Source organism: Crinia signifera, chromosome 9 (assembly GCF_055691185.1).
Source record: "Crinia signifera chromosome 9, ASM5569118v1, whole genome shotgun sequence".
Lineage (NCBI taxonomy): Eukaryota > Metazoa > Chordata > Amphibia > Anura > Myobatrachidae > Crinia > Crinia signifera.
The window spans coordinates 124255766-124283304 of record NC_139225.1 but is presented as its reverse complement, the minus strand read 5'-3'; the positions used below and the strand labels follow the sequence as shown (position 1 = coordinate 124283304).

Here is a 27539-nt window from a genome sequence, read left to right as displayed (position 1 = left end):
ACAGGATAGCGCTATCTCACCCCAAACTATCTTCGAATCAGTTTGCACATACCTGAAAGTATTGGTGGTGCTCCTGGATGGACAAGTCTTTCCCATCTCTCGGGAAGATCCCAGGGTCTTCCCAAGTGATGGGGGTGATGCAATGACACTGTCAAATGACACAACTCACTGGGCGGTATTCAATGAGCCAGAATCGCCAAGTTTTATGGCGATTCTGTGTTTTTATCGTGGCTGACGGCGATTTTATGAGCTGTATAAGCGAATCACCCTATTCAACGTCGTCTATTCGCCGCTGACGACTGGTGAATGAAGCACCAATCGCCAAATGTGTTTCTCTTCAAATCGCCGGTATTTGTCTATAGGAATTTTCATGGGGATTCGCCGGTAGTCGACGGGAATCACCCATGAATCGCCAAAAGTGTATTCAATGTGAAGTTGGCGATTCTTATTTCTTGTTTCATATCGCCGTTCCTCACCGAGTGTCCCTCGTCATCTTTTTATGGTGATCTTTTTTAGGATCCTGTGAAATAATTGGTTTTAAGTGCTTAATTTCACTCTGCAAGTGTAATATAATATTATTTGCTGCCCTTGTGTGATGTGATGGTCGTAGAAGTGCTATACCAATATATATTTAATTTTTTCTGGTATTTTTTTTTTACTCCCACAACGCACTGTTCTTACCCATGGTGCACCTCACTTACCCATGATTCTCCTCCCCACCTCACTCCTTCGTTTGGCCTTTGAGGAGATTACACAGCTTTTGCAGTCTGCTGTATTGGAAACGTTTTTGTAGGGTAATTTGCGTTTTTTTGCATTTCACTGCAATTTCTTTAACACTGACTACAGTAATGGAGCTGTTCAGGGATACTATTGTTGTTTTCATGCTGAATGCCAGTGTGGAGGAGGAGGTAGATATGATGGAACATGACACTAGTATTCCGGCGATAGCTCCATTAGGTGAGTCGGTGCGGGTTTCAGTCCCACGTCCACGCCACTTTCGTACTCGGCGTGAACTGGGTGATCTCACCGAGGCGGAGGTGATTTCTAATTATCGCCTTTCGTCTGCGGCAATCCATATGCTGTACGATCTCATGGAGCCAGACCTGGTAGCACGGAAACGGGGCAATCACGCACTCACCGGTTTCCAGAAACTGTTGGGTGCGTTGCATTTTTTTGCGTCGGGCACATTCCAGCCCACTTTAAGCCAAACATGCGGTTATTCACAGCCAACCCTCTCCCGCTGTATAGCACAGGTCATAAAGGCATTCCGCAAATTAACGACCCAGTATATTAAATTTCCTGATCAAGACAGCGAATGGAATGAGATCAAATTTGGCTTTTTCTCAAAATGGAAGTTTCCCAGTGTTTTGGGCGCGATCGACTGCACCCATGTGGCGTTTAAACCACCGCGTTCATCAGAGGAATGTTTTCGGAACCGAAAACACTTCCACTCGATGAACGTTCAGGTGGTTTGCGACCACCAAATGAAAATAACCAACCTCCTTGTGGGTTTTCCTGGGTCGACCCACGACTCGTTCATTCTAAGCCAGTCCGCCCTGTATGCCGATTTCGAGCACGGCCGAATGCCGGACGGCTGGCTGTTAGGTAAGTAGTATGTTTTTTTTTGGCTGTGGGGGGGGGGGTTTTGATTTGTCCTGAAATCCACACTTTGTTAATAATGTAATATTTTTTTTTTTGGTTTCCATAGGTGATGCGGGTTATCCCAATAAGGACTGGCTCCTGACCCCATTATCTGATCCTGTGGGCGAAGCTGCTGAAAGGTACCAAAGGGCTCACACGACAGCGAGGGCAGTAATTGAGCGAACCTTCGGTGTCCTTAAAAGCCGGTTTAGATGTTTAGACATGACCGGCGGAGCCCTTTTATACTCACCGGCAAAGGTTTGCGGCATAATTAATGCTTGTTGTATTTTACACAACATTTGCATTGCAAACCGTTTGCCGGTGACCGTGGATGCTGCGGTTTTCCGGCATGGGGACCTTTCAACAGCTTTGCTCGCCGGTATGAATGAACGAGTGGATGCGAGAGCTCGACTCATCCGGTCATATTTTGCCCAATGTGAGTATTTGTAGTCCAAAGTTTGTGGCTTGTTTGATTAGTTATATGATATTTGACACTTTTCATTAATTTATGTTTTCTAGAGTTCCGTTTGGGCACGTTAGTGTTTTGGCCTGTTGCCGTTGTTCCTTCGGTTTTCTACGGTTCTTTGTTTGCCGCTGTTGTTGCGTGGCTGCTATCCCAAGGCTACGTTTCAGTTATCCCGTGAGTAGCGCTCCGCCTGTGGGAAGGAGGGGAGGGTTTGGGCCCTGTGAGGTGTCACTAACCCCTTTTTATTTTCCGCAGCCTATTCCTGCTTAATACTTTCTGGAGGGCCCTACAAGCAGCTGGATCCTGTGTGCAGCGGATGAACCCCTGATGTGTGAGGGCTGCTGGCAGGTGTGGGTGCGTGATGCCTTTCCCATGGGCTACTGTGCAGTTACCCGGTGAGTATCGCTCCCCCTGGGGGAAGGAGGGGAGGGTTTGGGCCCTGTGAGGTGTCACTAACCTCTTTTTATTTTCCGCAGCCTATTCCTGCTTGATAATTTCTGGAGGGCCCTACAAGCAGCGGGATCCTGTGTGCAGCGGATGAACCCCTGATGTGTGAGGGCTGCTGGCAGGTGTGGGTGCGTGATGCCTTTCCCATGGGCTACTGTGCAGTTACCCGGTGAGTATCGCTCCCCCTGGGGGAAGGAGGGGAGGGTTTGGGCCCTGTGAGGTGTCACTAACCCCTTTTTATTTTCCGCAGCCTATTCCTGCTTGATAATTTCTGGAGGGACCTACAAGCAGCGAGATCCTGTGTGCAGCGGATGAACCCCTGATGTGTGAGGGCTGCTGGCAGGTGTGGGTGCGTGATGCCTTTCCCATGGGCTACTGTGCAGTTACCCGGTGAGTATCGCTCCCCCTGGGGGAAGGAGGGGAGGGTTTGGGCCCTGTGAGGTGTCACTAACCCCTTTTTATTTTCCGCAGCCTATTCCTGCTTGATAATTTCTGGAGGGACCTACAAGCAGCGAGATCCTGTGTGCAGCGGATGAACCCCTGATGTGTGAGGGCTGCTGGCAGGTGTGGGTGCGTGATGCCTTTCCCATGGGCTACTGTGCAGTTACCCGGTGAGTATCGCTCCCCCTGGGGGAAGGAGGGGAGGGTTTGGGCCCTGTGAGGTGTCACTAACCCCTTTTTATTTTCCGCAGCCTATTCCTGCTTGATAATTTCTGGAGGGACCTACAAGCAGCGAGATCCTGTGTGCAGCGGATGAACCCCTGATGTGTGAGGGCTGCTGGCAGGTGTGGGTGCGTGATGCCTTTCCCATGGGCTACTGTGCAGTTACCCGGTGAGTATCGCTCCCCCTGGGGGAAGGAGGGGAGGGTTTGGGCCCTGTGAGGTGTCACTAACCTCTTTTTATTTTCCGCAGCCTATTCCTGCTTGATAATTTCTGGAGGGACCTACAAGCAGCGAGATCCTGTGTGCAGCGGATGAACCCCTGATGTGTGAGGGCTGCTGGCAGGTGTGGGTGCGTGATGCCTTTCCCATGGGCTACTGTGCAGTTACCCGGTGAGTATCGCTCCCCCTGGGGGAAGGAGGGGAGGGTTTGGGCCCTGTGAGGTGTCACTAACCTCTTTTTATTTTCCGCAGCCTATTCCTGCTTGATAATTTCTGGAGGGACCTACAAGCAGCGAGATCCTGTGTGCAGCGGATGAACCCCTGATGTGTGAGGGCTGCTGGCAGGTGTGGGTGCGTGATGCCTTTCCCATGGGCTACTGTGCAGTTACCCGGTGAGTATCGCTCCCCCTGGGGGAAGGAGGGGAGGGTTTGGGCCCTGTGAGGTGTCACTAACCTCTTTTTATTTTCCGCAGCCTATTCCTGCTTGATAATTTCTGGAGGGACCTACAAGCAGCGGGATCCTGTGTGCAGCGGATGAACCCCTGATGTGTGAGGGCTGCTGGCAGGTGTGGGTGCGTGATGCCTTTCCCATGGGCTACTGTGCAGTTACCCGGTGAGTATCGCTCCCCCTGGGGGAAGGAGGGGAGGGTTTGGGCCCTGTGAGGTGTCACTAACCCCTTTTTATTTTCCGCAGCCTATTCCTGCTTGATAATTTCTGGAGGGACCTACAAGCAGCGGGATCCTGTGTGCAGCGGATGAACCCCTGATGTGTGAGGGCTGCTGGCAGGTGTGGGTGCGTGATGCCTTTCCCATGGGCTACTGTGCAGTTACCCGGTGAGTATCGCTCCCCCTGGGGGAAGGAGGGGAGGGTTTGGGCCCTGTGAGGTGTCACTAACCTCTTTTTATTTTCCGCAGCCTATTCCTGCTTGATAATTTCTGGAGGGACCTACAAGCAGCGAGATCCTGTGTGCAGCGGATGAACCCCTGATGTGTGAGGGCTGCTGGCAGGTGTGGGTGCGTGATGCCTTTCCCATGGGCTACTGTGCAGTTACCCGGTGAGTATCGCTCCCCCTGGGGGAAGGAGGGGAGGGTTTGGGCCCTGTGAGGTGTCACTAACCTCTTTTTATTTTCCGCAGCCTATTCCTGCTTGATAATTTCTGGAGGGACCTACAAGCAGCGGGATCCTGTGTGCAGCGGATGAACCCCTGATGTGTGAGGGCTGCTGGCAGGTGTGGGTGCGTGATGCCTTTCCCATGGGCTACTGTGCAGTTACCCGGTGAGTATCGCTCCCCCTGGGGGAAGGAGGGGAGGGTTTGGGCCCTGTGAGGTGTCACTAACCCCTTTTTATTTTCCGCAGCCTATTCCTGCTTGATAATTTCTGGAGGGACCTACAAGCAGCGGGATCCTGTGTGCAGCGGATGAACCCCTGATGTGTGAGGGCTGCTGGCAGGTGTGGGTGCGTGATGCCTTTCCCATGGGCTACTGTGCAGTTACCCGGTGAGTATCGCTCCCCCTGGGGGAAGGAGGGGAGGGTTTGGGCCCTGTGAGGTGTCACTAACCCCTTTTTATTTTCCGCAGCCTATTCCTGCTTGATAATTTCTGGAGGGACCTACAAGCAGCTGGATTTGCAGTTTCTTTTGCTGGTCTCTGGACGGGGAAGTCTCCAGCGGGTGAACCCCTAAAGTGAAAAAGACCTGCCGGACCATAGGCTGTACCTGTCATGTGCGAGCACATTCATTAAAACCAAATCTGGGGTGAGTATGGAACTACGTGGGGGACTGGTGGTGGGAGGCTATAGGAGACAGTCACCGATCATTAACCCCTTCTTTCTTCTTTGCAGTTTCTTTTGCTGGTCTCTGGACGGGGAAGTCTCCAGCGGGTGAACCCCTAAAGTGAAAAAGACCTGCCGGACCATAGGCTGTACCTGTCATGTGCGAGCACATTCATTAAAACCAAATCTGGGGTGAGTATGGAACTACGTGGGGGACTGGTGGTGGGAGGCTATAGGAGACAGTCACCGATCATTAACCCCTTCTTTCTTCTTTGCAGTTTCTTTTGCTGGTCTCTGGACGGGGAAGTCTCCAGCGGGTGAACCCCTAAAGTGAAAAAGACCTGCCGGACCATAGGCTGTACCTGTCATGTGCGAGCACATTCATTAAAACCAAATCTGGGGTGAGTATGGAACTACGTGGGGGACTGGTGGTGGGAGGCTATAGGAGACAGTCACCGATCATTAACCCCTTCTTTCTTCTTTGCAGTTTCTTTTGCTGGTCTCTGGACGGGGAAGTCTCCAGCGGGTGAACCCCTAAAGTGAAAAAGACCTGCCGGACCATAGGCTGTACCTGTCATGTGCGAGCACATTCATTAAAACCAAATCTGGGGTGAGTATGGAACTACGTGGGGGACTGGTGGTGGGAGGCTATAGGAGACAGTCACCGATCATTAACCCCTTCTTTCTTCTTTGCAGTTTCTTTTGCTGGTCTCTGGACGGGGAAGTCTCCAGCGGGTGAACCCCTAAAGTGAAAAAGACCTGCCGGACCATAGGCTGTACCTGTCATGTGCGTGCAAGGTGTTAAGTAATGTTGTTTCTCATCAATAAATTTTACATGTTTATTCACCTCTCGTCCATGAATCCAGTTCATGTCAAATGGAATATAGCTAGCTTGAGTTTGTGTTTGATTTTGGTAGAGTTTTTAAACTATTGAAAATAGTGATAAATCAATCAATTATATGGTCAAATCTAAGTTATCTAAGCTATGGGAACACTCTCCCAAAATCATTTGCTTTCTGAAACTATCACCCTGTAATAGCCCCAGAAATTCGCTTTTTGGATCAATCACTACTGTTATGAGATGGCGGGGATTGCTCCAAATATTTCACTGAGACACCTTTAGAAATCTATTTAGGTGTATTTGGCAAGAATGACATATTTAAGGAAAAGCTTAGAAATAGGAGTATCAGTGAAATATAAACCCAAAAAGTACTTGGTCTAAACCGGCACCAATCTGGAAACTCCTAGCTTGTATGCATGTAAAACACAAAAAAAAACCTTAATATTTATCTGACACTGACCCTTTATCATTTTTTGCAGTCGTTTCAAAAGAAAATGGAATAATACTCATCTGATACCTTTTTAATAACATTCAGAAGCAAGAAAGCAGTCAATATATTTGAAAAACTTTATTTAACTTTTTTTCACATGTTAAATTCCGAAATAAATTAATACCATGGTAAAGACTTTCCCGGTGTCAATTCTTAATCCTTACCGTCGGTATAACCTGCAAAAAAGGAGAGCAAATTTTGGAAATTGGTATCAAAAACCTATTTGGGAAAAGATGTGAGTTGCAAGCTGTGGGCACCGGATGCAGAGTAAGCGTTGTGGTAACGCACAAGCCAGCCACACTTCAAATGCGCCTGGTCTGTGCGTTAGCACAAGGGACAAGATGCGACTTGCAAGCTGTGGGCACCGGATGCTGAGTAAGCGTTGTGGTAACGCACAAGCCAGCCACACTTCAAATGCGCCTGGTCTGTGCGTTAGCACAAGGGACAAGATGTGACTTGCAAGTTGTGGGCACCGGATGCAGAGTAAGCGTTGTGGTAACGCACAAGCCAGCCACACTTCAAATGCGCCTGGTCTGTGCGTTAGCACAAGGGACAAGATGCGACTTGCAAGCTGTGGGCACCGGATGCTGAGTAAGCGTTGTGGTAACGCACAAGCCAGCCACACTTCAAATGCGCCTGGTCTGTGCGTTAGCACAAGGGACAAGATGTGACTTGCAAGTTGTGGGCACCGGATGCTGAGTAAGCGTTGTGGTAACGCACAAGCCAGCCACACTTCAAATGCGCCTGGTCTGTGCGTTAGCACAAGGGACAAGATGCGACTTGCAAGCTGTGGGCACCGGATGCTGAGTAAGCGTTGTGGTAACGCACAAGCCAGCCACACTTCAAATGCGCCTGATCTGTGCGTTAGCACAAGGGACAAGATGTGACTTGCAAGTTGTGGGCACCGGATGCAGAGTAAGCGTTGTGGTAACGCACAAGCCAGCCACACTTCAAATGCGCCTGGTCTGTGCGTTAGCACAAGGGACAAGATGCGACTTGCAAGCTGTGGGCACCGGATGCTGAGTAAGCGTTGTGGTAACGCACAAGCCAGCCACACTTCAAATGCGCCTGGTCTGTGCGTTAGCACAAGGGACAAGATGCGACTTGCAAGCTGTGGGCACCGGATGCTGAGTAAGCGTTGTGGTAACGCACAAGCCAGCCACACTTCAAATGCGCCTGGTCTGTGCGTTAGCACAAGGGACAAGATGTGACTTGCAAGTTGTGGGCACCGGATGCTGAGTAAGCGTTGTGGTAACGCACAAGCCAGCCACACTTCAAATGCGCCTGGTCTGTGCGTTAGCACAAGGGACAAGATTTGGGGACAAGATAGATTAGAGGGTGCACTTGGGTATTACTCACCAATAGGTATGTAGCTTTGGCATTCTCCCCGTTTTGGATTTTAGGAGTTGAAAATCAATTTCCAATGCACTGCCCCTGAAAAATTGAAAAAAAAAAAAATGGTGTTTGCACTGGGTGTAATTTTGATAAATATGAACAAATGTTTTAAAGGTTGCATTGCAAGGGTAGAAATGTGGGATCAGATTGCTCTTTTTATGGCCCATTATTACATCCACCATATGTAAGGAGCTTTCATCATTTCCCAACAATTATCAATGCATGCACGCGCATGCATTGCATAACTGTTACGCCCAACTCCTTAGTGAACACAGCTGTAGGAAAAATTTGCAAGGGTTAAATAATCATAAGAAAAGACAAACTGAAAGTTGGAGAAAAGAAAGCTTTCTATATTAACTTAAAAACAAACAACATGTAAAATAAATGGAAATATACGACCGTGTTCACTGTGCAGGGTCCTCCTCCGCCGGTCCCGGCCTTTGGGCGGTTGAAGCTCGAGCAGGAGATGTGCGATGTGGTGGCGTCCTTGGTCTTTGGCTGGAGGGTGGAGGAGGTGGATACATTCCAGCGTAGCCTTGGTATGCCTGAGAAGATCCAGCCCACGATGTTTGGAGATGCGCAGGCTCCTGATGCCGACTTGATGAAGATGGTGGCATCCACGGTGAAGGGGTGGCTCTCGCTGGTTGTCCCACGTTGTCCGGATTGTATCTCTGCTGCAGGGAACTGGCGATCATCATGCAGCTTGCCGCAATTTGTGTCTGGCAGGTGGAAATTTGTCTCAGGGTCTCCTGTTGACACGCTGCATTCTCAACCAACTTGTAGATCCCGGTCATCATCACCTGGTTATCCTCTCGACGTCGGCGTTCGGATTCCACCCAGTCTTCATGCCGTCTTCGCTCTATTTCGGCCCAATCCTCCTGGCGTCTTCGCTCGATGTCGGACATCGTTGTGGCCAGTGTTTCAAGATGCTTCTCCATGGCTGTCATCCTCTGCTCCATCATGATCCGGTACTGGTTCTGGTGATCTTTTATTTCAGACGCCAATTGCCGGACTCTATGGACGCGCGTTGGAGCCTGTTCTCTCTGGATGTCCTCCACGAGCTGCATTCCGGCTATAAAAAAAAAGGACAAGATAAATAAATTTTAACCATTTCACACAATGTAATCTTTAAAAAAAAAAAAAAAAAAAAAACCACAAGGTTACAAACAAATGGCAAAAGCTTACAATCCATCAGTGGTGGTCTGGTGGGATCCACCTCCTCCTCATCTTCAGACGCTTCCTCGATGTCCTGGATGGAATGATGATAACTTGGAAGCTGATGGGCCAATCCTCCACTTGCTGTAGATCCTTCTTCACCCAGTGGGGTTTGCAAGCTGCTGTCTTCAAATCCTCGAGAGGTGTCTTCTGTTTGAATGGACGATTCAAACTGACTGATCGAGTACAGATCCAGGGTGATGGTCTCTTCCTGTGTTGACTGTTCTTCAGCCGGTTGGCTTACATGGGTGTCTTCTGTCCGATCTTCAGCAACGACAACTGTTGAAATGAAAATATACATTTTAGAACCTTGCAAAATAATTTTAGAGAGAGCAAAGTAGTACAAATAATTACCCTGCTCCTGAGTTTGCGAAGGTGCTGTTTCTGCTGGTGTTGTCTTCCGTCTTCTTCGTTGCGCAGGTGGAATTTGCGCTTCGATAGCGTTCAACACTTCTGCTCTGCGGACATTGGACTCCACAGAGCCTGGAACACCTTCCACCATGATTGGATTCATGTGTTCCTGGATGGCTCGTTCCCACGGCTGCCATGAAACTTGAAATGGTGGTCCGCCTCCAGTCCCAATTAGATGTTGCCTGACTTGGCCCATCTTCCGTTTTGTGTGCCGTCGACAATCATTGTATCGTTTGTGGCATTTGTCGATCGACCTGACGTTGCCACTCACTGCTGTAATCTAAGATGCAAAAAATCACATTAGAAACAATCAAATAATGCACTTTTTTAAATGGATTTATTTTAATAAAAAAAAAGCAATGAACCTTCTCTGCAATCGAGGCCCATATTCTTTTACGCTCTCTACCGCTCGTTTCCTGTCTTCTTTGTCCACACAGTTGGTCATAGAACTTGTGGACCATTTCAACCAGCACGTTGCTTTCTGCAGTAGTGAACGGGATGCTCTCTTCTTCTCCCTCGGCAAGTTGGTCTAGGGGAACCTTTTTTTTCCTGCCAGGTTTCTTTCTCGCTACGGGTGGTTGGACCCCAGAACCACTGGGTTGTTCGTCCAGTGTTCTGTCTGTAGCCTTTAAAAAACAAACAGTGTCAGCAAAATTACACAAAAAGATTTATCATATATTAAACATTAACCTCATGATGTATTAAGTATTTGGCCACGCCCCTTTCCGTCATATGTTGTTCGCCTGCATCTTTCTGCGTTGCAGCAAAGAGAACTGCAAAATGCCGGCGATAACCGGAAATTATCACGGACTGTATTCATATCAGAGCTGGGAACCCCAGACTGCTATATATAGGGGACATCACAGGGCTGTATGTCGGACAATAATAGGATGTTATACTGAATAATCCAAACAGGTTATTCAATTAGGATGAGTATGTGTGCTACTGGAGGGAAATATTCCCTCATGTTATGTAAATGGCTGTACTATGTTCCCTAAGCTTTGTATACTGTAGCCCATACTGCTACATATGCATATGAAGGCAAGAAGAGCGTTTTTTGAACACAAGAGAAACTGGGAGGATAAGCGTTGCCCGTGGTTACGTCACTGCCTCCTGGTTATGTAGTTAGTAAACTGTGATGGTAGCATGAATAAGGGATTTGCTACAATGAAGTTAAATATGGCAGTCTTCCCGAATGCTTAATACCTAAAGAATATAACTGTATATCTATGGTCCGGTTAGAAGCGACCAAAAGCTTAGATTACAATCTGTTTAGTTTGTGTATATTTTTTGGTTCTGGGATCAATGGGCCTCTTTATATATCATGCAACCGCACCCAGCATAGGAAGGGTTAAAAATTCCAGAGGGTGGTGGAGAGGGCTGCCTTTGGGATTTAAGTGGGTGTTTGCAGGGAGAGAGAGGCAGAGAAGTCTCCGAGCGTCAGCGCCGGGAGTTGTGGACTAGCGTGTCCTGGCCATCTGATGTTAATCTGAGGGATAACATGGTATGGTTCTGATAACGTGAATAATACTGATGACCTTTCTGTATATAATGTATATAGACTTTAAATGCTGATTTAACATGTAAAACCCGTGTGTAAAATAAAGGTAATACTTTGGTATCTTTGCTATTGTTTATTCCTGTGCAATCTTTTGAACTAGGAGTGACCCTGGGACTCTGCGTGAGGTTTAAGTCGTGCTGCGCTGCTACATGATCCCGGGATCTTCACACTGGTTGCCAAGGGGGGGGGGGGGGGGGGGGGGGGGGGTCAGCAGAGTAGGTGAGCAGGCTATCAACGCGGCGGGGTGGGACTGGACCAGCTGACACGCTGATCTAAGTCAAATTTGCATCATCCTTTACCCTGCCAGTGCGCAGATCTACTCTGCTGAGAGCGGCTGTTACAGCATCCTATCCTGTCCCCACCCCCCCCCCCCCCCCACTGCTCTCAACAGCAGAGCGGACTTAGGATGCAGAGTTTGAAAAGTTAACCTGCTCTCATGCAGGGTTCGTGATGCGCAGCAGCAGCAAACTATATAAAACCTACAGGCAACGGCGTCCGGTGGCCACTGTTTAATGGGTCCCGGCGCCCACTTTTAGGGTAAAATACGCGCTAGTGCGTTGTTGCGAAACCTGTCTATTCATCAAGTTTTAAAGAAGTTACCTGTGTCCTTCTCCTTTTAGTTGTTTGTCTTGATTGAGGTGTTCCTTCTCGATCTCCATGCTCCATGTCGTCCTGCACCGGCCGGCCAGGGTTACTTGTGGATATCCTATCACCATCTTCCTCCCTTGTAGTCATCTCCAATGGACTCGTCTCACCTGAAATAGAAAGAAGAGGGGAAAGGGGTTCCACGATCCTTGTCCGATGAGACATTCCTGTGGAATATAAACACAGATAAAGCAAACTTTACATTTTTGTACCTTTACTGTGCAATTAACCTACCTTAAGAAAATTTTGAGAAAATGACACTGAGGGGCCAGGCAAACCCAAGTGGGGTGCAAGGTGCAGGCATGCTTGTCAGGGATGCTGGGGTGTAGTGGGGGGGATCCCGACATGCTATGCTCGTGACCCAGGGACCCCATTTTAAAATGGCTGCAGGTTTTTTTTTTTCCTTTTTTTTTTGGCTGCAGTCATTTTAAAATGGGGACTCACGACCACGCCCAAAGCATGAAGGGCACCCACCACAACACTCCAGCACCCCAAACAAGCATGCATCAGGGCCGCACATGCCACCCACACATGATCCACACTCAAAAAAAAACCCAAACAGGCAATTTTGTGAAAATGACACTTAGGGGCCAGGCAAACCCAAGTGGGGTGCAAGGTGCAGGCATGCTTGTCAGGGATGCTGGGGTGAAGTGGGGGGGATCCCGACATGCTATGCTCGTGACCCAGGGACCCCATTTTAAAATGGCTGCAGGTTTTTTTTTTTCCTTTTTTTTTTGGCTGCAGTCATTTTAAAATGGGGACTCACGACCACGCCCAAAGCATGAAGGGCACCCACCACAACACTCCAGCACCCCAAACAAGCATGCATCAGGGCCGCACATGCCACCCACACATGATCCACACTCAAAAAAAAACCCAAACAGGCAATTTTGTGAAAATGACACTTAGGGGCCAGGCAAACCCAAGTGGGGTGCAAGGTGCAGGCATGCTTGTCAGGGATGCTGGGGTGTAGTGGGGGGGATCCCGACATGCTATGCTCGTGACCCAGGGCCCCCATTTTAAAATGGCTGCAGGTTTTTTTTTTTCCTTTTTTTTTTGGCTGCAGTCATTTTAAAATGGGGACTCACGACCACGCCCAAAGCATGAAGGGCACCCACCACAACACTCCAGCACCCCAAACAAGCATGCATCAGGGCCGCACATGCCACCCACACATGATCCACAGTAAAAAAAAACCCCAAACAGGCAATTTTGTGAAAATGACACTTAGGGGCCAGGCAAACCCAAGTGGGGTGCAAGGTGCAGGCATGCTTGTCAGGGATGCTGGGGTGTAGTGGGGGGGATCCCGACATGCTATGCTCGTGACCCAGGGCCCCCATTTTAAAATGGCTGCAGGTTTTTTTTTTTCCTTTTTTTTTTGGCTGCAGTCATTTTAAAATGGGGACTCACGACCACGCCCAAAGCATGAAGGGCACCCACCACAACACTCCAGCACCCCAAACAAGCATGCATCAGGGCCGCACATGCCACCCACACATGATCCACACTCAAAAAAAACCCCAAACAGGCAATTTTGTGAAAATGACACTGAGGGGCCAGGCAAACCCAAGTGGGGTGCAAGGTGCAGGCATGCTTGTCAGGGATGCTGGGGTGTAGTGGGGGGGATCCCGACATGCTATGCTCGTGACCCAGGGACCCCATTTTAAAATGGCTGCAGGTTTTTTTTTTTCCTTTTTTTTTTGGCTGCAGTCATTTTAAAATGGGGACTCACGACCACGCCCAAAGCATGAAGGGCACCCACCACAACACTCCAGCACCCCAAACAAGCATGCAGCATGGCCGCACATGCCACCCACACATGATCCACACTCAAAAAAAAACCCCAAACAGGCAATTTTGTGAAAATGACACTGAGGGGCCAGGCAAACCCAAGTGGGGTGCAAGGTGCAGGCATGCTTGTCAGGGATGCTGGGGTGTAGTGGGGGGGATCCCGACATGCTATGCTCGTGACCCAGGGACCCCATTTTAAAATGGCTGCAGGTTTTTTTTTTTCCTTTTTTTTTTGGCTGCAGTCATTTTAAAATGGGGACTCACGACCACGCCCAAAGCATGAAGGGCACCCACCACAACACTCCAGCACCCCAAACAAGCATGCATCAGGGCCGCACATGCCACCCACACATGATCCACAGTAAAAAAAAACCCCAAACAGGCAATTTTGTGAAAATGACACTTAGGGGCCAGGCAAACCCAAGTGGGGTGCAAGGTGCAGGCATGCTTGTCAGGGATGCTGGGGTGTAGTGGGGGGGATCCCGACATGCTATGCTCGTGACCCAGGGCCCCCATTTTAAAATGGCTGCAGGTTTTTTTTTTTCCTTTTTTTTTTGGCTGCAGTCATTTTAAAATGGGGACTCACGACCACGCCCAAAGCATGAAGGGCACCCACCACAACACTCCAGCACCCCAAACAAGCATGCAGCATGGCTGCACATTGCACCAAGCACAGTAAAAAAAAAAAAAAAAAACACTCAAGCAAAAAAAGTTTAAAACCCCCCCAAAAAACGGGGGGCACACATACTGCAAACAAACAAACACTCACCCACCCCATACAACAAACCCCCATAGCATTGCAGTACAAACACATCACAATACTCACCTGCAAAAGAAAATATGCACTCCACTCCACGCTCCACGCTCCAGGCTCTGCTCTCTGCTCTCTGCTCTCTGCTCTCTGCTCTCTGCTCTCTGCACGTGTTCAGGGAGAACTATTAGCTGCAGCAACTCACTCCACCCCTGCTGAAAGCTAATAGCAGAGCTGCGCAGCAGGGAAGTCACTTATATATTAGATGGAAGAGCGGGAATATATACACCCGCCCTCCACCCAGTCACCAGATACGCTGGATTGGCTGAGAATCGCCGTTGGGGGCGGCGATTCTCAGCCACGTTGAATAGGGTGACACAGCTAGTCCCGGCGACTTCCGACGAATCCCTACGCGTGGCGAATCGCCGTCAAAAAACCGGCGATTGACTGGCGAATGTGAAACCTGAATCGCTGTGACCAGCGATTCAGGTCATTGAATACCGCCCACTGTGTATTGTGCCATTGTGGCCCCAACCTATAGTTTATAATGCTTGTAATAGTCAAAATGTATAGCGGGGAGGGGGGGGGGGGTGTCAATTATGTAAACTCATCATCCTGCCTCTCAAGCTGCCCCCTGTGCACGTGTCACACCCTTCCCAGTGCTGACCTGGCGGTGCAAAGTATACACAACATCCACATTCTGAATGCCGCCAGACTAGAGACGTGCGTGTGAGTGACCCCAGCAATGCCGGCTGCCAGAGGTTAGAGGAATCTGGCACTGTACCAATCTATCTATCACTAAGAGAATCCTGGTCTCCGCCATGCACTGTGACTCTGTTCCTGTAGGCCTTTCCTTGCAGCGGGGGTACAGCGTTTCCTGAAGAACAGCGTTTGAGTTTGGTAATTATGTAATCTGACAAATGTTAAAGATATAAATGAAGCTTTGCTATAAAACCGCGCACTCTGCACCCCGCTCACTATACAGTTCTGACACGGCAGCTGCCGGTGTCAGATTTAATAAGTGAAACGCCCACTCAGTGAGTTGTAAGCTATAAAATCTGACCCCAAACGCTGTCTACTCACATTTCAAAGGGAAAATATGTGGTGTGTGCAGAGAACAGTTTGATTTCTATATTCTTTCCATTTGACACATTAACATTGTTCATAATTTGGTAGCATTACATTTTTATTTTTAATCACACAATCTAAGAATTGCTTTATGAACCACTGGAGTTCTCCCTCATGCATTCCTCTAAGCAATGACGCTTAATCAATGAAGACCACAGTATGCGGATGGCTGGTAGACCATGTCTAAGTCAATAGTCAATTGGTCATCGTACATATGCCCATAAGGTTGACCTAAGCAACGGGTTGACATGTGAAAATGTTGACATGTTTTTTGGCAATTTTTTGTCTTTCTTTAACTTTTTCATTCTTCACCATCCATGTGGGCTATGACTAGGAATGGTAACGTGTGCCAAGTGCAGGGTAAGTGGAGTGTGGCACCTGGCCTGAAGGATTGCAAACAAAGCGGTACAATAATTACGGGTCCATGTGCTCAATTGTCAACATTGACACAACAAAAAACCATGAAAAACTAATTTCAACCTTTTCCATAACGATATTTTTGGTTTGTGTCGTCCTTTTTTCAGTGACTAAGTTGTGCATTCGTACCTTTTGGTGTTGGCCTAGACATTGTTGACCTAAAATACCACACCCAAAAACCGTAACAGATGCAGAACTACCATTGGTGCAGTGCACTGGGGCTCCTGAGGACTAAGGGGCCCACTGCTGCTCGTGTCACCCACTGTTTGTCCTGTAACCTTTTGCCTCTCTCTCGCCCTCTGCTCTCTCTGTCTCCAACTGCCATGTTGCATATTGTGAACTTGGGTTGGAATGGAGAAGGGAGGCACAAATTATATTTTTGCACCTGGACATCACCCACATGTTCAGGTGTAGTATGGCGGTCCGACAATCGGGATACCAATGGTCAGTATCCCGACTGCCGAGGCTCAGACAGGGAGGTGAGCACAAATAAGCCCCTTTGCGGGCTTAGTGGCTCACTTACTTCACCACAGGCTCTATTCTCCCTCCATGGGGGTCCTGGAGCAGTGTGGTGGCCAGGCTGCTCAGCGCATCCTCGGACCTCTACTGCCTAATATAAAAACAAGTTAAATTGCGCATGCGCCAAATAATCCTAAAATCTGGACAATCTTATGCCAAAATGCCGGGAGGCTGCCGATCCTGATCCCTGGATTTGCCTCCTTAGTCACAATTAGGTTGAGGTATTCTAAATTAGAAGATGAAAGCTTAGACAGTGCTGCATGTATACTGAATTTATTGTGTTTTTATTCTTTCTTACTGACGGTGACATTTTGACTTATATTTTTAACTTTCTGTGAATTTATTGACGGTTGACAACCCTGGCAGGGACATCCTCCCCGCCTTCACGGAGTGATCGATAAATGGATGACATGATACACTGCATTAGATTTCAGTGTTCTGTCTCCCAGATGTGGCTATATATGTGAGCTTATCGGAGTAATACCGCCGGTAGTTTTCTATTCTCTTTTCTCTCATTTCTCCTTGCACAGGTGCAAATTAGCAAGAAAATATGAAACCCAAGAGGCAATTTGACACAGCACTTCAGACACGAGTGCACGGTTATGTATGTTTAGTTTCCATAGAGACGCCGGATTGTTTAAAGTCACTGGTTTGTAAAGGAGTTTTCTGTGCTTTTATGAGACGAGCGAGGACAGATCCTTGTCAACAGGGCAGCAGCTAGCGCTGTGGTAGACACAGGCTTGTAGCGAGATGGTTTGATATACGTTAAAACCCATTCTGTAATGAGACCCCCCTCCTGCCAGACACATGTACGAAACACCTAGAGATGCATAGAAATGTGTCAGGCGGAATCAGTAGGCCTCATTTGAAAGACACCACTGTGTGGTCACAGGCAGCTGATAGAAGACGAGTGATAAGGAGGGTGAGCCAGGTGCTGTAGTGCAACAATATCTGGCAGCTCCTGGCCGTGCCAGTTGTCACTGTCCTCGGTACCACAGAGGCTGCCAAGGCTCTGGCAAACTGAGCAGAAGTCTTAACGGTCATGGTGCTGGGATTTCGGACAGTTGTCAGCTATACCGCTACCTTTACAATCCGTCTTCCTGAATATATACTGTAACTGTTTGCACTGTTACCTAATACCCGTACATACAGTTTATTATACTTGCTTGCCGTTCCTTCCTTGCATCTGGGAGACACAGAAAATGAGGACATGACGGAATCCTGAAGATTTCAGAGTCTTTTAGAAACTTACTAGTGTACAGTACAGTATTCAGCTATGAGATTAGGGTGAAATTTACTAAGATGTGAAATACACTTCACAGTTCATGTTGCTTTGGGCAACCAATCACAGCATGTCTACTATCTTCTAGAGCAGGGGTCTTCAACGAGTGGCCCACGGAGCTGATCTCAGTGGCCCCTTGCCCGCCGGCCCGCCATGCACAGGATTTTTTTTTTTTAAGTAAAAGAAAATGATGCCGAGGGAGGCAGTGTAATGGAGTCCCCTTGGGTGCCGCCTACCCGATTTCCATTGGCTGCAGGCAGGGCAGAGGAGTTTATCCAGCGCTGCTGAGGGAGGAGGAGGCACGTCTGGTCACGAGCTGGGGAGTTGGGACCCGGCGAAGCTGCGGGAGGAGGAGACGCAGCTGGCGGGAGCAGGGGACCCGGCACTGGAACTGCAGGAGGAGGAGGCACAGCTGGCGGAGGGGACCCGGCGAAACTGCAGGAGGAGGCATGGATGGTGGAAGCAGGTGACCCGTCAAAGCTGCAGGATGAGGAGCAGGGCCGTTTCTAGAGAATTTAGCTCCCAGGGCAAATAAAAGAAAATGCGCCCCCTCCCCCCCCCCCCCCCCCCCCCCATTCATAATGTGAAAGAGACTATATTGTGCGCGCCGAAGGCGCGCACGCTGAAAAAAGGGTGTGGCTTAATTAAATGGGGTGTGGCTTATAGCAGGGAAACAATTACCTTACACCTCACTCTTGCAACCTGCATGACCAAACATTGGTTAACGCTGGAATGGACATTGTCCTCCCACACTCAAGTTGGCGGGCTGAAGGCCACACAGTGACATAAAAACCTAAATGCCCACACAGTGACCTAGTATGCCTCAGAGATCAAGCCCAAACAATGACAGGCTACATAAATCATTATACACTGTAATTCCAATTACACATTATGCCGCACACCGTGATGCCAATTACAAATTACACCCCTTAGCACAATACACCCCACACCATGATGCCCATTATGTCCCACACTGTGATGCCCATTATACATTACGCCACACTCCATAATGCCCATTACACGCCACACCATAATGCCCCTTAAGCCCCACACCATGATGCCCATTACACATTATGCCACACACCGTGATGCCCATTACACATTATGCTCCACAGCATAATGCCCATTACACAATATGCTCCACATCATAATGGCCATTATACATGGTAGTTGCCAGGAGTTACATGCTTGTTGGCACTGGTTATTTCCTGCTTGTTGACATGGAGTGATTACATCTTCATTGCCACAGGGGATTTCCTGCTAGTTGCCATGGGGTGATTACATGCTAGTTGCACATGCATAGTAGCACCGACTAGGCACAAAAGCACCCCTCACGCATGCGCAGTGCAGCCGCACCAGAATAACGGCGGTTAAAGAGCTGGTAATTACCCAGTTTCCAAAGGATCCTCTTACACGCACCCCGGCTGAAGTCCAGGATGTTCGGCCACACGACAGGCATCCTGTCCCCAGACAATCAGACGGTCCTAGTGATGGTGGGAGGGCATCACTCCCCGCGGACCCGGTTACAATGCGGGGGCCCCCGAGGCACTACTGGGGCTCCTAGGATGCTGTGTGGGCCCCAGTGTGTCTCTGTCAGGAGCTGATCGCTGGAGGTGGGGCCGGACGCCGGATGAGGAGGGATGAAGGAGGCCACCACAAGCCTCCCTGACATATCCCACATCACCTCCTTTATCTTTCCTGGTCGGGTGGGATGAGGTTAGCTGCTGTTCTCCTTCCTGATGCCTGCGCAGGCTGCACAAGAACATCCCAAAATGCAGGTTCGCGCTGGGACTGACCAGTTTCAAAATCCCGGTGTGAACCTTCATTTTACAATGTGAAAGCAGTATTACATTAAGCGTAACCCCCACCCTTCCCCTCTTACACAGCCCAACCCCACTGCTTTTATACACAGTGACACAGTGCCCCCCACTACCTGCACACAGCATGTCAGCGGCGGCTGGGTCTTCCATCTCAGAGGCACAGCGGCAGCAGTTTCCCTATAGCAGCAGCCAGCCTGTCGGGTCTTTACAATAGGGACACAGCATCTGGGGTCTTCCATCTCAGCGGTGGTGGACTACTGCAATGCATTGATGCTGAGGCCACGCCCACCGCTGTCTTCTAAGGTGAACCCATCTACCCGTGGCCTGGGCTGCGCTGATGGATATGTCCCATTGTAAATAATAAGAATATAGAGACACTTGGAAGTTAATGGGTTTTTTATCCTTGTAATAATAGTAATAATAATAATAATAAAATGTCATTTGACTGTGAATAGGTTATACAGCCTTATAAAGAATGATAATATGGCAGGTCATCTCACAGTTATGGTAAATAATAATGAGATGATAAATGAATAATACTAACTGCACCTTACAAAGAATTCGTTGGGCATCCTGGTAAATAAGAATAAAGTGATAGGGAATATTACCAAAGTCAGCAGGAAATGACTGTAAATAATAATAACAACAACAGATCATTGTAGTCACCTGGCATGGTCCCCTGGCAGCCTTTGTCCTCTGTGCAGGAGCCTAGGCTAGAGCGCACTCTGCAATGGAATCTCTCCTGACAAAGAGGCAGCAGCAGTTCGGGAGCCGCCGCCGCTGTGACACCAGGTGATTGGAGGTCCTGCCAGCAGCAGCCACCCCGGCCCCCACCTTAGTGGCAGCCGCAGTACTGTGGAGCATTCAATATTTCCTACCGAGTCCATAGGTCAAGCTCCGCCCCTGCTCATACTGACAGCCGGAAGGCAGGGAGAGATCCTTCCGGCTGTCAGGTGTCCCTTCAGTAGCGCAGCGCTCCCCCGTGCTGACCCGGCGCTCCAGCAAAGTGATACAGCGGGTCATGGGGGAGCTGGTGCGGCGCCCCGGCATCTAGCAGTGGCGGACAAGCCGTGCAGTCACGTGGTGGCAAGCACGGCGCCCCGGGCGGCTGCACGGCTTGTCCGCCTGTAGAAACGGCCCTGATGAGGAGGTACATCTGGCGGGAGCAGGGGACCTGGCAAAGCTGCAGGCATTACTGGGGGCATTGTGTGTGGGGCATTACTGGGGGCATTGTGTGTGAGGGGCACTGCTGGGGCATTGTGTGTGAGGGGCACTGCTGGGGCATTGTGTGTGAGGGGCACTGCTGGGGCATTGTGTAAGGGGCACTGCTGGGGCATTGTGTGAGGGGCACTGCTGGAGCATTGTGTGTGAGGGGCACTGCTGGGGCATTGTGTGTGAGGGGCACTGCTGGGGCATTGTGTGTGATGGGCACTGCTGGGGCATTGTGTGTGATGGGCACTGCTGGGGCATTGTGTGTGATGGGCACTGCTGGGGCATTGTGTGTGAGGGGCACTGCTGGGGCATTGTGTGTGAGGGGCACTGCTGGGGCATCATATGTATAAGCAGGAGAACTGCTGGCATTATGGTCTGTGGCATAATGGGCATCAGTGTGGGGCATAATGTGCAATGGGCATAATTTTGTGTGGATTAATGTGTAATGGGCATCACGGTGCAGCAAAATGTGTAATGGGCATTATGGTGTATGACATAATGTACAACAGGTATTACGGTGTGTGGCATAATGTCTAATGGACACTATGGTGTGATGCACAATGTGTAATGGGCATTACGGATAAACAGTGTTACAGTGTATATTGATTTAAGTAGCCTTTCATTGTTTGGGTTTGATCTGTGAGGCATACTATTTTACTGTGTGGGCCTTCATGTTTATATGTCATTGTGCAGCCTTCAGTCAACTTAAGCGTGTGAGGACAACGACCATTCCTGCGGTAACCAATGTCTGGTCATGCAGGTTGCAAAAGAGGTGTCAGGTAATTGTTTTCCTGCTAGTTCACACTCGTTATAATTAGACCACGCCCCTTATAATTAGGTCACACCCATTTTTGGGAGCGCGCCTACGGCGCGTGCAATTTATTCAATATCAAATTATATATGGGCGGGGGGGGGCACATATTTTACTGTTTGCACTGGAACCCAAATTGGCTGCTGATAACTATTAGGGGGTGTGTGTGTGTGTGTGTGTGTGTGTGTGGGGTTATGTGCTGAGTATGGGCGGCTGTGCCAACTATCTATGAAGGACTGTGCTGACGTTATAGGGGAGCTGTGATTCTATGGGGCTGTCCGAAATTCCGTAGGCGATTTTAGTGGCCCTCGGGCTTCACTGGATTTTTTTAGGTGGCCCACGCTGTCTTAAAGGTTGAAGACCCCTGTTCTAGAGGGTGGTAAATAAATAAGTAGCTTCTGATTGGTTGCCTATAGCAACATGACCTGTGAAGTGTATTTCACATCTTAGTAAATTTCACCCTATATTTCTTTACAAACATAGTGGCTATTATTTGCTAAAAACTTAAAATTGATAGTTTTAAAATAATAGAAATGCATTTAATATTTTGTTTTTCATTGCGAAAATTACTTTGATGTTCGTTGTGGGCTTGAATGTGTTAGTAAGGTGTGATTGAACATGACAGAATGGCAAGAAATTGGCTGATCGTTTGAACTTTTTAGATTTTTTTTTTTTATAAATCGAAATTTGGAGAAATTCCATAAATATTCACATTTCTTTTAGAAAGTGTGTTACTGTAAGGAGAATAAAGTTTGAATTGGTTGACAACACTTTGGAGCCCATTTACTAAAATAATGTGGAAAGGATGTTATTGCACCCGTTTCAATTTATTTTGGTATTTAAATCAGGGTTTCCTACTTTTAAAGTCTCGGAGAGGAGACTGTCAGCAGCACTTCGGGGGGCGGGGATGTAGACGTCATCAAGCCGCGCCCCCTGTACTGCAAATCTTGCAATTGGGGGGTCTTTGAGGTGGAGCATGACTAAATTATGTGATTTGCATCTTTAGCCCTGCCCCCTGCCCCGAAAAGCCACGAATCGCAGGAAATGAACACTTCCATGGGGGAGATGCGGTGGGGCCGCCGGTATCCGGGAGGGTTACCCACCTTTCTGGGGGTCCGGGAGGGGAACCCGATTTCACACGGCCATTCCGGGAGGGTAGGCAACCCCGACCTTAATGCACTTCAACTGCTCCAAACCTGTTAATTTAAATTTGTTTTAGTAAGCAGATCACATTGTTATAATGGGAAATGTGATCTAGGCTAATTTACTAAAAACAACAACAACGAAAATCAAAAACGCAGTGATCCCTGTGATAATAACGGCAGCTTCAGCTGGCAATTTCACAGGGCTCACTGTGAATCAGGGCTTCTGTGCAGCTTTCTTTGACCCTAGGCAGAGAAAGCTGTGGAGAGAATGGGCCATTGTAATTGGGGTATCCGGTCGATGGGTTAACCGTAAATAGGTCGAACACTATTGATCGACAAGCAATAATTCGACACATGGGAAAGGGTTGAAAAAAAGTAAACACAAGCAAAAGGTTGACATGCCAATGACTACATAGTAACATCGTTTGTGAGGTTGAAAAAAGACATTAGTCAATCAAGTTCAACGCTATGGGAAGAGGGTTTGCCGGTATGATGTCAATGGTGCATGTGCAGCTTAGTAGTAGGGTATATTTTCTCATGAATACCCCAATAATGCTGCGTGGACCCATCGCAGGGACAGAAGCGGAACCGCAAGCTCTGTCCCTGCATGCCATAATTGACACATCCGTGCAATGTAATCAATGATTGCATTGCGAGTTGGGCCAATGTTATCACAGCACATATGCATCTGAGGATGCGGAGAATCGGCCCTAAAATGAGTAATCTTAACTATATCAACACTAAACCATTCTTTCTCTTTCAGCCATTCTAAGGCTGCTGCTAATCACACTGTATTCCAGTAGCTGATGGGATTATACAGTGGACAACAGCCTTTCTGAAATGTTATGTACGAGCTGTTACTAAGGTTACCGTATTTAGAATCTGCCCTTATTATTCCTTGTTACTACTTATTGTAAGAAAGACAATCGAGAGAGATTATTAGCTTTTGCTGAGGGGTTTGTGTGCGCTGCGGGCAGCATAAAGTCATCCATGCAGGGAGGACAGCGACTTTCTTACCTTACCCCGCAACATGACATCTTACCTCAATACATATGACTGAGGACTCTCTCATTATCGCATGGAATACACAAATCCATGCGACTTCACATGACCTTAGAAACCGCACACAAATGACTGCTTAATGGTGGTAATTCAGATCTTGCAGCCCAGCGAAAATTACCAAAATCATTCGTTAGACGCTCACCATCTAATGATTTTCCCACTGGCCACCATTCTTCGCAAACTAGGAGTAGACCGATATTTACTCGGTGGCTGCGATGGATACAGGCATATCTGGCCTGCAGCTACCGTCACACCCTTCCCTAAATGCTAGGGTACATCTGCGGTTTCACCGACACTACCAGATTTTTTTTTCTGGCACACCTGCATTTTTCTAAGCACTCCCATTAAATGGGCGGTTTCCACCCCCCAGGCGCCTACTTCCTGTCAATCACCTTGCAAACAGCTAGAGAAGGAAAAAAGTAGCAGGATTTCTTTGCCAGCGGGCATTGCGCACGTATTGCGGCCCATACCCATGCGCAGTCTGTCAATCATTTCATGCTGTGCGAATTCGCTCAGCAACAATCAGGACCCAAGTATCATAACATGGCATTTGTGCTAGAGGCTGACTAGGAGCAAAATGGTTTACTCTCACCACAATATTGGTGAGCCCTATCAGGAAGTGAAGCCACCATCCTTGATATGCTTCTCTGTCTTGTGAAGAGGGCGGGGCTTTGACCGTAGTAGTCTCATCAGTCCCCGCCTCCGGTGCACACACAAAAAAAATTACAACCAAGGCTCCGCCCTCGCTGCACAAAATCACAACCAAGCCACATCCTGGCACAGTGATAACATGATTGAGGCCCAGAAAGTGACTAATGGGAGTATAATATATAGTCCCCAAATTGACAGTTGTACAGGAAGTTCTCTCCGTAACTCCCAGCAATGTGTAACTACGTCTGGCAGCCGAGACATTTAACTGTACGGATATTGCTTCTTTTTTCATTCCTGTGTACATTATGATGTGAATATAAAACAATCAAAACAGACTTGTTTCCCGCAGAGCAGCAATATCATTTTGCAGAATATAATTTTCTCATGGCAAATTGCTTTAGTTTTCTTTTTATTTATTTATTTTTTTAATCAACTTCTCCGACGTACAGTGGAACACTCTATTTTTTTTTTGTCTCCTCTCTTTGTGCGCCCAAGTCTCATCTTGTTTGGATTTTCATCAGCGTGTGGGTGTATTGCCTATTGTGCCGATAGAATGCTCTGCCGATACCCTCTGCAACCTTTCTGTACATTACAGACTGCAACTATTATAATAGATCTGCTTCTTAACCCTACCCGGCGCCTTTGTTATACCGCATTGTCTACAGTACAGCTTCAGGCAACTGCACTTAACCCAGAGCTTAGTAAAAGCGCCAACGTGGGAGGCTACGTATTGTGCCCGATTCAGACCTGGCCACGAATTAGCACATCAATTTGCTTAAGCCGCCACCCTGCCAAAGTGAAATACCGCCCTTCGAATTACTTTTCTCGCTGTGTGAATGGATGTGTACAGATGTAGCGCCAGTCATCTTTGCAGATTTGCCAGCTCCCACCAGGGGGCGCGTGCGCAGAAGACGCTTGTGCGCCCCATGGCGACGGAGGTATATGCTGCCTCCCCGGCCGATGGAGCCGGTCCCCACCGCCGCCGCTGTGCCCCGCCATCCCCAACCCTGCCCGTCTCCCTGAAGCGGAGACAGGCAGGTACCTGCTGCCCAGCCGCTGAGAGACTGGGACTCGCGTGCATCGCATGCACGTCCCAGTTTAATGGAGTCCCTCTCCGCAGGCGCTCGCAAGAGGGGACGTTCTGGCGGGCGCCGGGCGACTACGAGAGGGGCTCCATCTGTATGGCAACATATCAATTCACAGCTGTGCTAATATGTCCGCAATTTATCATAACAGGCTCGCCATCTAATGATTTTTACACTAGGCACAAGTCATTGCAGGCGCCGTGTAGCCTTACTCAGCGCAGAGGCGTAACTATAGCACCGCAGCCCCCGCGGCCGCGGGGGGGGGGGGGGGGGCGCTGTGCATGTGTGGGCGCCGGGGGGCTGTGGTGCTATAGTTAGCCCCCTCCCATCCGCCCATCTGCCGCCCGCCAATCCGCCGCCCCCAGCCTTACCTGACTTCACTGGTCCCGTCCCGGCTCCCTTGCTGGCTTCATTCTTCTGCTAGTGAGATGGACCACAATAAAATGTCCACCACATATAGCAGACAGTTCTCTGAAACAGACATTTTGTGTTGGTCCGTCTCACTAGCAGAAGAATCAAGCCAGCAAGGGAGCCGGGACGGGACCAGCAAGACAGGTAAGGCTGCGGGCGGGGGGTGCGGTGGGGGGCGCCCTCCATTAACGGCGGGGGGGCGCCCAATTCATAGTTACGCCACTGACTCAGCGGCTGCGATGGCTAAAAGCATATTTGGCCTGAAGCAGAGATCACACCCCTTCTCCTAAAATGCTCAGGCGCACCTAGCACTTTCCCAGACATCTCCAGCGTTTTATTAGGCAAGCCTGTGTTTTTCTTAGCACGTCCAGTAAACAGCCGGCTTCCACCCCCAGATGCCTACTTGTCAATCACTTTGCGAACGGCACACATATAGAAAAAGTTGCAGGACTTCATCACAGGATGGCCTCATGCATGCACAGTGAATTAATAATCAGCTTCTATGGGAATTCGTAGCCGTACCATCTAAATCGTGCCAATTGACATTTAAGCCTAACATAGTTTACTTTAGTAATTTTTGGTATCCCAATTGCACACTGAGTGAAACATAACTACATAACACAGAGATTTTGGTTGCGTATATCTGCAGATATAGGGCTAAGCCCCCAGGCCGTACGTCAAGGCATCTCTGTCACTGGGGGTCCCTAATACTGGGTATGGGTCTGGGGTGTGGGCCCCCAACATGCCGACACAGGCTGAGTACTCCAGGGCAGCACACAAATGAAAATTAGTAGGGGTTAATAAGAAGCACATAGGTGCTATGTAGGGAAGTGAAGGTGTGATTAAAATACATAATATATACAATGTGATAGGAAAAAATAAGTGTTAATAAAGTGTTAGGGTGTGCTAATCTGGAGCAGACCCGCCATATCAACATGAGGGGGACCACACTCCCAAACCCATCCCATTAGCAGTAACATATATGTCTGGGCTTAATAGCCCAGTATAAGGCCACATGATAATGGCATATAACATATGAGAGCCAGCTTACCTGGAGATACCCCTGGCTTCTCCAATGGCACTCAGGTGTCAGCAATCCCTCCTAATGCTGACCCATCTATGCCTCTCAACTGCACAACACTTTTGTTGGTAAGCTGCTCAATCAGAGGTGTGTCACTCAGGTGCCAAAAGGGAGGGGCAATTCTGGCTAGGAAAAAACATTTGATATCCCAATTTCACTCAGTGTGCAATTGGGATACCAAATGTTTTTTCCTAGCCAGAATTGCCCCTCCCTTTTGGCACCTGAGTGACACACCTCTGATTGAGCAGCTTACCAACAAAAGTGTTGTACTTTAGTAATTTGCAACATCCTTTTAAACAATAAAACAATTCTAAAAGATTTTCAGTGATGATCATTTACATCATCAATGACCCTGACTCCTCTATTTTTCTAGCCAGTGATATTGCATCATTCTCTGCTATCTGCTGCTATGACAACCTAACTCACACATATGATATAGTAATGATGGAAAAAAAACAATTTGGTTCACTTGTTGCAAATGGATCGGTGAATGGATCCCTATTTGCAATGCATCAGCAATTTTGCAAGGCATGGGTTCTGTCTGGGTGGGGCTTGCTGCTCACAGTCTCATGCATTTTCTTTAATTATCGATCCATGCTGAATAAGGC

The 27539-nt window shown here is 48.5% G+C and overlaps 2 protein-coding genes and 1 long non-coding RNA gene across 8 annotated transcripts in view; 2 read left to right on the top strand and 1 right to left on the bottom strand.

Moving 5' to 3' along the window:
- Window positions 1-27539, top strand: part of LOC146035936 (leucine-rich repeat and fibronectin type III domain-containing protein 1-like protein) — a 425701-nt gene that overhangs the window by 93770 nt on the left and 304392 nt on the right. The gene's annotated exons all lie outside the window — the stretch shown is intronic.
- LOC146035935 (uncharacterized) lies at window positions 2602-4927 on the top strand. 2 transcript variants are annotated; one of them, XR_014460750.1, is made up of 11 exons: window positions 2602-2723; window positions 2805-2944; window positions 3026-3165; window positions 3247-3386; window positions 3468-3607; window positions 3689-3828; window positions 3910-4049; window positions 4131-4270; window positions 4352-4491; window positions 4573-4712; window positions 4794-4927. It is a non-coding gene; the product is annotated as an uncharacterized LOC146035935 (long non-coding RNA). The 2 variants fall into 2 exon arrangements; XR_014460749.1 differs by having other exon boundaries at window positions 3689-4049.
- On the bottom strand, window positions 7751-15633 carry LOC146035933 (uncharacterized). 2 transcript variants are annotated; one of them, XM_083159650.1, is made up of 5 exons: window positions 14383-15633; window positions 11721-11932; window positions 9925-10185; window positions 9119-9839; window positions 7751-9005 (listed from the first exon to the last, which is right to left on the bottom strand). In XM_083159650.1, the coding sequence occupies exons 2-5, from the start codon at window positions 11928-11930 to the stop codon at window positions 8338-8340; spliced, it is 1860 nt and encodes a 619-aa protein (XP_083015776.1). In that variant the 5' UTR covers window positions 11931-11932; window positions 14383-15633; the 3' UTR covers window positions 7751-8337. The 2 variants fall into 2 exon arrangements, with proteins under 2 accessions (XP_083015776.1, XP_083015777.1); XM_083159651.1 differs by lacking the exon at window positions 14383-15633 and having other exon boundaries at window positions 9119-9427; window positions 9503-9839; window positions 11721-12020.